General features: G+C 37.8%; 1 protein-coding gene across 4 annotated transcripts; it reads right to left on the reverse strand.

Annotated features, from left to right (window-relative positions):
• Positions 1-227: 227 nt before the first annotated feature.
• Dysf (neuronal PAS domain protein dysfusion) lies at positions 228-7,139 on the reverse strand. Of its 4 annotated transcripts, none has more exons than XM_076906230.1 (9): positions 6,708-7,139; positions 6,011-6,192; positions 3,588-3,649; positions 3,407-3,496; positions 3,078-3,254; positions 2,661-2,845; positions 2,460-2,566; positions 2,171-2,324; positions 228-2,032 (listed from the first exon to the last, which is right to left on the reverse strand). In XM_076906230.1, the coding sequence occupies exons 1-9, from the start codon at positions 6,716-6,718 to the stop codon at positions 1,108-1,110; spliced, it is 1,893 nt and encodes a 630-aa protein (XP_076762345.1). In that variant the 5' UTR covers positions 6,719-7,139; the 3' UTR covers positions 228-1,107. The 4 variants fall into 4 exon arrangements, with proteins under 4 accessions (XP_076762345.1, XP_076762347.1, XP_076762348.1 ...); XM_076906232.1 differs by having other exon boundaries at positions 6,011-6,187; positions 6,708-7,137; XM_076906233.1 differs by lacking the exon at positions 6,708-7,139 and adding an exon at positions 6,534-6,629.
• Between the last annotated feature and the right edge of the window lie 2,955 nt (positions 7,140-10,094).

The raw sequence follows: 10,094 nt of genomic DNA on the forward strand, positions 1-10,094 counted from the left end.
TATCTTTCTCTCTCTTACCTCTGAAGCGGGAAATTTCAAGAAATTACAATTTGCTGTTCTGGTGCATTTCAATACGTGTAATCCTGGTGATACTCCTGTGGCGTTATAGATTTACTGTGTTGTCTGGGCAAATAACTGTTTATTATTAAACGCCTTACGCCGAAATACTAACGTAATGCTAGTACATAGAAGTTTTCACTTCTTTGGATATTAATTTTACACGGAAGTAATTTCTAAAAAGCTGTATTTCAACATTTTCTCTTATCATTTCGTTTATAAAATTTTTCGACACAGATTAAAGCACTCACTTCTTTTATCGCTAAAAAAGTTAGGTACTCTTGTTTTGTTGCGATTGATATACCCTATGTATTATTGCGAAACTTCCACGCATACGTATCTACCGTTTATTATTCTAATACTTTATGGCATCTTACCCATAAAATCTCTGTTACCAACAAGCGGATTTCATTTAATACTGATGAGCTTTTCGATTCAACGAAAACAACACTTTTCAATAAAAATTAGCATACTACTCTGCCCTTCTCAGCTGAAATGTTCTATCTAGAAAGCATTTTGAAATGTTAATTAGAACAATTAAGCTAAAAAGGGTAGTCTCATATAATATATATATATTGCACCAACTTTCAATTGTTATAATAATTAAAAAATATAGCCTAACAAAAAATCAACCCCAATCTTGTATGATATCAGTCAATTTTTAAATCCTTCAATAGTATCACACTAGGAACTAATTTCATGGATAGACTATAACTGAATGAAGAAAATTCAATACCTTAATTTTAGCCGAAATCTTCAACTGATCCATACCGTCTTTCATTCTACTCACAGACATGAATCTTAAAACTTACAAAGTTACGCCTACTTATAAGAAACGAAGATATTTGCCTATCTAACTGGGTCATTCTACGCCAGGTGAGACGATTCATAAACCATCTGCCTCCCAAAAATGGGACTCTTCGTATTCTCAATTTTATCGTTTACGACGCACATAAATCTGGATAAAATTCTAGACACGGAGCACGAAAGTAATCAGACCTGACGTGGAATTACCCAACTGTAAAGCACCGATTGAACAAGTGCACAGTCTCATTTAGGAAAGTCTTTAGAGTCGTTCATCGACTGGCCCTTTTTCCGTGGTAACTGCAACGTGATCGGTTGAACGTCCTGCACTTTCCTGGGTCCCTGATTCGAGCTACGAAACGTGATCTTCAAGTGGGGCACATGTTGCTCGCCTGCCCAATCGAAGTTGAAGATCGGCGTTTCCGGGTGTAGCTCAGAGTCCGGTGTGTCGACCGGTGTGGTCGGTGTCGCGACGTACGGGCTAAGCTCTTGATGAACGACATCTGGTACCCTCTGCAGAGTATCCGACCAGACTGGACTCGAGTTCCAATGTTCCATGGGCAAATCGGAAGAATCGACCGTCGACCCCGTCGCCGTGGACGCGGACAACGTTTTAGCCGGGAGCCGTTTGTGATTGCTGTTCCTCTCGTTGCAACAATACTCCTTGTCCAAGTCTGTGATGTAGTACTTAGACGATAACGCGTCCACGTTGTATTGGCCGTGGCATTGGATGAATTTTGCGCGATAACCGCTTAGATTTAATGAATTCTTGTGGTGGGCTTTGTACCTATCGGTGAATTGTCCAAGCGCGTAATGGCTGTGTTGCACATTCACGTGCACGTTCCTCGTCTCGTGCTCGTTACTGCTAATCGACATGTCCACCGGTTCCGCGTCCTCGCGTGGGTTCCTCACCGCGTAATCCTTTAATTGTGCTTTCGATGAATTGTGCAGGTCTTGCTCGGAGTTTCGTATACTAGGAGAATGCTGCGGATCGTTGCTATGAGAATGCGATAACGAACGAGCGTAATCTTGTTGCTGATTACTCTGGCTTCCAGTAGCATATGGCACACCGCGGTTTTGACTGCCGGCGCAGATGGTGTAGGTGAATTTAGTTTGGGACGAGTACTGATATAACCAGGAACTAGACCGCATCACTTCGGCTTCTCTGTCACTGTAATTACGTATTACATCGAGCACGTGTTATAAGTGATATTTAACGTGTAGATACTTCTTCAGCTAGTCTATGAAGTTCTGCAACACTTGATAAGGAGAAGTATTCAAAATGACAGATATAAATATGGGGACACACCTCAAAACTTGATTTGTGCACACAATGATAGGATGCTGACATTCTTCGGAAGTGTCTTTTACTTGTAAAACACAGTGTACCCAAAACCACCGTCCAGAACGACTTTGCAGTCTTAACAATGCAGTTGCAGATCGTTCTTGGTCAGATTGGATAACTAAAACAACCGTGGTTAATATCAAAGCTCTCAAAGTTCTTAAATATTAAAATTATATTAATCTCTTAATCTTGGATTTATCGTTGAAATCGTATATATAGTAATTTAGTAACTTTTAATTTCTGTAAATGTTACCAGTTTGATGTTTGCAGTACGCTGTTCGGATTGAGTCCCAATGCAACAAATTATACCACGACACGTTTACTAATTCATTACGGGTATACTCCAAATGGCTTTCAGCCCTGCGAATAAGAGGAGAACAATTTTTTAATTTTGCGATGCGAAATACCTTGGGCAACGTTTTTTTTATTTCTACGAACAGAAGAGAACAATTACGTTTTATCGATATGAAGGTATTTCATATCCATAGAATGAATGGTGGTAAAAATATTAGTCGCACCCTGCACGATACTTTCTCTAGTTTCTGGCAGAACGACGGGTGTGCACGAGGCAAGAAAAACAAACTCGTTTCGATTACAAACGGGAACGAAAGGTAAAAAATGACCTTCAACTAGAACCACCTATAAAAAAAAAATAATAATAAAACTGAATGTACAAAAAATAAGCGCTACGAAAAAGACAATTTAAAAAGGAAAAGAGTAAAGTCCAAAAAATATATAATGCTAGAATTGGAAGAACATAAAATAAAAATAGAGACAAATTTTGTACTTGTAAGCGAGGAGGCACATAAAAATGTTGACTGTGCGATAAACAAGTAGGACTTGGATCGCTTCAACTGAACGTGGAATCTACCTTTTGATCACCGAAACGTAGTTGCCTCCGAGAATTCCTGGACACGTTGATCCGGCAAAGGAACAGTCTTCTGTCACTTGGAATTGGACTATTTCTAGATAATTGATTTTGTACAACCATATGATCTTGCTTATCAATTACATCGTAGACGCTATCGCCGTGTATAAGTAAATCCTCCTAAAATTCATATTGCACAATGTAAAATGTTGACTCGATTTCGGATCATTGGCTACAAGCTACAATTGGTGTACAGCTTTCATTGCGAACGTTCTAGTGAGCTTCTAATATGGTTTATTACCGTAATTGTTCTATCTTTACAATTACTTTACCATAGAGTGTCCGAGATACTCTGCCGCATTTTCCGATATATACAACAGTTTTCCTTGCTGAGTCATCATCATTATAAATCCGGACATGGCCTGAAAAATTGCATGCATTGTATGGCCAACATTTGTACCGTAACAACTAACGGTCAGAAATACAATGCGATATCATGATAAACAATATTACTTTTGAAAATCCTATGTTAGGGGTCGGGATATTCGAAGAGTCGGACGGACAGTTTTTCAAGGCTGAAACAAAGAATACAACAAGCGTGTTAGAGCGTAGAATTGTGCAAAATCAACCGATCGATCTCGTCGTTGGTGAGAACAGGCGACCAGGTGATTAGAAACGTTTGTTAATTACGAACGATACGCGATAAAGTTTCAATTTTTCGTACGATGACATAAAAGTAATACGATATTTCATAATAATTTACGAAACTAATATCGATGCGACATTCGTGCTTATCCGTTATTGCTGCTTTTATTAGTCATAAATATTTCAACCTAGAACTTCTCTAGATAAGATCCTTTTTATCTCAACAATGATAAAACAGTTTTATAACTAACATCTATATATATACCTGTAATATGTACCGGTGTTTTATCAAGGTAATCGTACACCTCTAAGCTAATAATTAATAGAAATTCTATAAGCTATTCGAAGCTTGTAAAGTTCTAAAAGTCTGCTAGATATAATTTAACGTAAACGTTCCAAGTATCGAATAGTTTTCGGAATTCCGTGCGTCGCAACGGGACGGAAAATTCGTCGGGGGCGCGCATTTTCCAGCGTTGTCCCCCGGATGGAAGGGGACAACGAGAAGAGAAAAAAGGATCGAGAAAGAGAAGGAGGAGAGAAGCGTATGCTAATGCAGCATGGCTACGTTTACAAACGGCGCTACACGGGACTATAGTATCGAATACTGTGAAACAATGAGTATGTAGGAGAGAAAGAAAGAACGAGCGGAGAGCGGAGAGACGATACAGAGGGAGTATGGGTTACAGGAGCGTGAGAGTGTTGTTGCAAAGGCCGACAGGTCAGCGGATCACCCGGAACTCGCGCTTAGACTCCGCTGAGTTTGAATGTACGCCGATCTTACCTTCTTGCCTTACCTACCTCCCTACCTTTTTCCTATATATTACTCTCTACGCTTGCACAACGGAGATGCCCCATGTTTTTGATCCTCGAACGACCATTTAATATTCTTGTCAAAACGCAGACGAGTCTTACGCTTGTTTGCGTACCGATATCAATTATCAACCATCTATTATATCGCGTTAATTCAATGGGACTGAACTGTACTGCTCTTCCGTCCTCGGTTACCTGAAATGTCCTATCCACTAATTTGCCTTTTCGCGGAATATTTCGCAAAGTTTAGAGCTTTGCATGAACCAATTTACAGGGCTCTGGAAGTTATCTAATTTACTATTCTGCACTATCCTACGAATTAGTATCGTTTTTCTTGGACGTTCGAAATGCTGGTTAGAACGAGTAATTTAAGCAGAAGACAGTTCTTATGTGTTATAATGTTATACTAGATTGGCAATTGTTGTACCGCGGTTAGATTGTTGAATTTGTAATACCATTCGTGTACGACATTGACTGGTATAAAAATTATAAGCGGCTTAGGTGTAATTTAATATCTTAAGTCAATAATAATCACTATTTTTAATTCCCGTTTGTTCTAGACAATGACCAAATCAATGATGTCTATGACACGATATTAAACTAATTATTTTGAAATGTTTGATATCTTTAGCTAGATTTTAGATTTACTGGAAGACGGGGAATTATAAAAATTGAAACCATGAGCGTCTCGCTACGAAACAAAGGCATAGTCGTTCGTTGTGCAGCAAGTATACGAAAAGCGTCCATTATTTGTTATATTTGCCTTGAACTCTTTTCGATACATGATGTAACTTGACTTATTCTACATGCAACGTAGTGTTTTGTTGCAATTACACAACAGTTATAGATTTCCAATGAGAGATAAGCGTTAAAGTTCGATTGGAGCATTGTGTTACCGACGTTGCCGAGTAAGACGGACAATGTAAAATAGTAACTAACTTAAACAGAAAACATGTATACCGGAATAGTAACTGTACGTTCGACCAAGTTTAAATACTACTATGTTACAATAAATATTCGATTGTAGAGTTTCCTACGAGGGAAAGGAATAGAATTATTGGACACGTGAAACAATTTATGCGGTAACCGGAAACGGAGCCATGTGTCGTTGCTCTAACGTACATCACATAAAATAGGCAAGCCTTCTCGTAAAAATGTACAGTACTTTTAAAGGAACGTAATCACACTGATTATGCATAAAAATAAATTAGCTGTGTTTGCTATTCGCTATGGTACGAAGCTCTCCTGATTCAGAAATGGCGGTTACCAAGCACTCCTTAAAATATCTACTACTTTAATACCATCAAAATAAAATTACATCAAGAGACAATTACTGAAACATCGATGGAAATAAACGTAACGCGTAAGAAAAGTTTGTACGATACAAAGATCGATTGAATTCGCATAAATAAGAAGTTTGATAGCCAAATTCGTAGCAAATCTTCCGGACTTTTTAATTAGATCTATCTGTTAGCGCTTACCTTGTTGAAAGTAATTGGCTTTTCGAAGAAATACGCAGACCAAGGCCATAAGCTGTAGTTGGGAAAGTCTCTGGCGGGTTGAGGGCGGTAATGGCAGTAAATCACGTAAGTTGGCGATTTCGGCATTTATCAGGTCCCTTCGAAGTTTGCTGGCACCTTTCGTTGATTTGCTCGCATCTATCCTTCAAGCACACACGGATGTTACCGATACGTTATACTTTCCGGGGACGGTTGGGTCTACTTGCGAAATTGTCGCGCGTCGTGCACCTATTCTTCCAATCGTTCAACGATAAGATAGCGCATACACGTGAAAACCGCTCGAATCTCGTGAAAATGAAAGCTCACCCTCTTACCTCCACGAGAAACCACAAACAATCGTTTAATCAACGACTCTAAAATAGTTTGTTAACTAAAATTACATTCCCTTATTGCGACATTCAAATTGAATGGATGATAGAGAGAACGATCCGTCGCTGCGGTCGGTAAAGGATCGAACGTCAAAACGGAAATTACTCAGATTTACGATCGCGTTGAATTTTGGAGCGATGCGACGCGGCGAACGCCACCATCGTCGGCGCTTACGAAAGGGGTAGAAATGACGATCGACGGTCAATGCTCGATAGATAAGTGGTGTGTGCGGGACGCGTTTAAACGTGTCGTTCGCGACATGTCGATCACGTGACCGAGCATTACTTACCGATTGAACATATTTCGGTGACCAGGGGGACATTAGTAGCGGATCACTTGTAGACGACGAACGAGACATCCGGGTCGGCAGGTTCTCGCAAAACTACAGCTACGATCTAACATCCGGGTCATAACGCGCTACTACACTGAACACGTGGATACTGGCGGAGGCTGGTTCTCCTACCTTCTCACCTCCGCGACCCCCCTTTTTCTCCTGCGCCGCCACCACCATCGCTAACCCACCTTTGGCTCCCTTTCCATCCACCTCGAGCATTATCCATCCTCCTCTCCCGCAACAGTACCCGCGATAAACTCTTCTTCGTCGCGCTGTTTATATTCCCTGGTCGCTCCCACTCGCCGATTTATCTCCCTCGTTTATTCCCTTCCATCGCGTTTCTCGCTCGCTCGCTCCTTAACCCCATGCTGGCTGCTACCACGGTCACGATCGGGCAGCCGTGTCCCTCTACCACCGCCATCATCGCCATCCTCGCCACCACCACCACGGCTACTGGTTACGTTTCCTCTGCATGCAGTTTTGCCGGAATCATTTGCGCAAAGTCCCGCCTCGAGAACTTTTCGGTCCGGTACTGGCTCGGAGCGCGCGCCAGGGGTACTCTCGGCCCTCGGGTGAGGTTGGGATTTACCCACCGGAAGAGTTCACGTTTCGAACAAGGTAAACCTTTCAACCTTTCTCTTTTCTTCTTTCTCTTTTCGAAACGATCTATCGAGACAAGCTTATTTTTTTTCAAAATTCATATCCTTTCTTTCTTCAAAAACGATTATACTAACTGTAAAGTATAGCTGGTCTTTTCGTAAGTATCTTGTATTTCCTGTTTAAAATAATGTTTTACAAGATTAGTGGCATCAAAGGCAGCTTTGTGTCAACAATTAATGATTACAATACGGTAAACTATCGATCGAACTAATTTCCTCGTCTTTCCTTATACAATATTAATACTCTTATCTATACTGAAAGTACATTTTTCATCTATAGATACTTCTTAGCGTGTACGTACATTTGTTGTTGCATAATTGTTTGCTTCATGGAAAAGCAAATAATACATCGCATTTCCTCTTATTTATTATCGCATCTTATTTTGATTTCTAAGTATACACTTTTTGCAAGCAATTACACTGCTCGCAACATGTTGCTACTCTGATAGTATATAACATATATACGATCTACAATCGTGATCCCTTAATTGTTTTGAGCAGAACATATAAAAGTACAGCATAATTAGTTTCGATCTTTTTATGTTAATTGGTTCGCTTAAAAATTATACTCGACGCGCGTAATATTGACTTGCGAAATGTATTCCACTTGTTCTTTTTCCACTAATTCTCTCTTCGTTACAGACACCTTAAACGGTTCGTTTTTTGTTTGATATACTAAAAAATGAAAATTATAAGTACACTACATACTTGTTTCGAAAGTTCACAGCTGTTTTATGATACAATTGACAAAACATCTCAGCTGTCTGTACATTAAAAACTTGTTAAGCGCAGTGATAGTTGCATTTGTTCCAAAAACTTCTTGTTCTATTATTTAATTATAAATGGTCGAGAAAGCACCCTGTATATTTCCATAATTCCACGTGAATTACAAATTATTGAAGGATTCTTATACATAAAAAAGTAAGCTTACGTATATACGTAACTCACGGATGTTCGAATTAAATATAGCGGTTTTTCACATAATCATCGACTATTTGCTAAAGTATCGTCTAAGAAAATATGCTAATGTCTTATACAGTAATCGCTTGTAATTTTTACAACGATCATTAACGAGTTGTAGCGGTTACATTCTTCTACCGCATCTGCACTCTAGACATATTCTCCTTGCTTCTTCAGTTTCGCAGTAATTAGTAATAATCGAAATGAATTAAATCGTGTAAAATTTTTCTTACTTTCGTGTATTTCACTCATATGTATTTCAGATAAAATTTTTCGACGCTACACTTTGCTGGTCATAGGTCGCAATTAAAAATTACAAATTACATATTAACAAGCTATAAACCAGTGTTCTCAATAATGCATGCACTTGTCGAATGAGGCACTTAATACGCGCCCCGTGATTAATACCTTTTCTTGACGAAATAATTGTTTCCGTAAAAATTTACATTCTCGCGATAAAAATTAAACGATTATTTTCCACTTCCAAATTTGTTTGATTCCCTGTACGAATTTTTTGAAACTTCCAATGATTTTTATTTATTCATAAGTACAAAATTTACAAAAAAGTTGTGGATTTTCTATTCATTCATTTTTTTGTGCTAAATGAGTGCTAAAAAGTAACGCGCGCGTGAAAAATATATTCCTAGCATGTCGTACTATACTGCATCTATTTTATTGTAATTTGTATGCGCGTGCATCATTGATATCTACAAAATCGAATATCCTCCTGTGTATATACGATACAATACAACAACCTTAAGCAACAATCTTATAAATGTTATTTAACTAATAATTGAATACTTCTGGATGAATTTTCATTGTGACATTAATTCGGAATATTATGCTAAAAAAGTGAATGGAAACGAAGACGCTACAATTGAAAGAAATATAACTTCTACTTATGTGATTTGTACGTGATTGAATAAACGCTGTACTTTACGCGGCTTCGTTGCTAAAAATATATTTCTTTCCTATTTCGAATCCTAAATATATTTTATTGCCTACCTTTTATAATATAAAACAAACCGACATTTAAGTAATCGTAAGTTATGTCTAACACAAATACCATAATATTCTAGTAATAATATATTGGATTTCGATGACATTTTTAATTATTGTTATCTTTCTGATAAGATCGTATCGCTCATTTTCTGCAATAGTAGCAAATATACACGTTTATCATTTGTTGCTGTGCTCATACTGAAACTTGTTTTTTCTTTTTGTATATCATTGATGTAGCAAATGAGCGATATGCTTTTTGCGTAAGAGATTACTGAAAATAAAAAGTAACTAATGCGCACCTTCTTGCATAAATAAATTAATTAATTATTATGTTATTTAGCGGTATATGCATGTATATCGCAAGTGCTTCAAGAACTATATAAAGGTATACAGGTATTTTAAAAATTTCATTGAAATACATAACCGGACATATCATTTGACAAAGGCAAACTAATTCTTTTTTTTTCAAAAAAAATGATCAAAGAAATCTTACAAAATATATAACGTTATTCGATTGCAATTATTCCACTGACCAAATAATTTTAAATCTTCATACAACTTTTTATAAAACTTGAAAAATATTTCGTGCATTATAATTACTTGTAATACTTTACACGCGTAATCTCCATTAAAATATGTAACCACTTAAATCCGACTATTTTGAATAATCAGAAAACCTAGTATTACAGTATCTCGAAAAAAATTCCCTAAAAGAGACATA

Source organism: Xylocopa sonorina, chromosome 13 (assembly GCF_050948175.1).
Source record: "Xylocopa sonorina isolate GNS202 chromosome 13, iyXylSono1_principal, whole genome shotgun sequence".
Taxonomy (NCBI): Eukaryota; Metazoa; Arthropoda; class Insecta; order Hymenoptera; family Apidae; genus Xylocopa; species Xylocopa sonorina.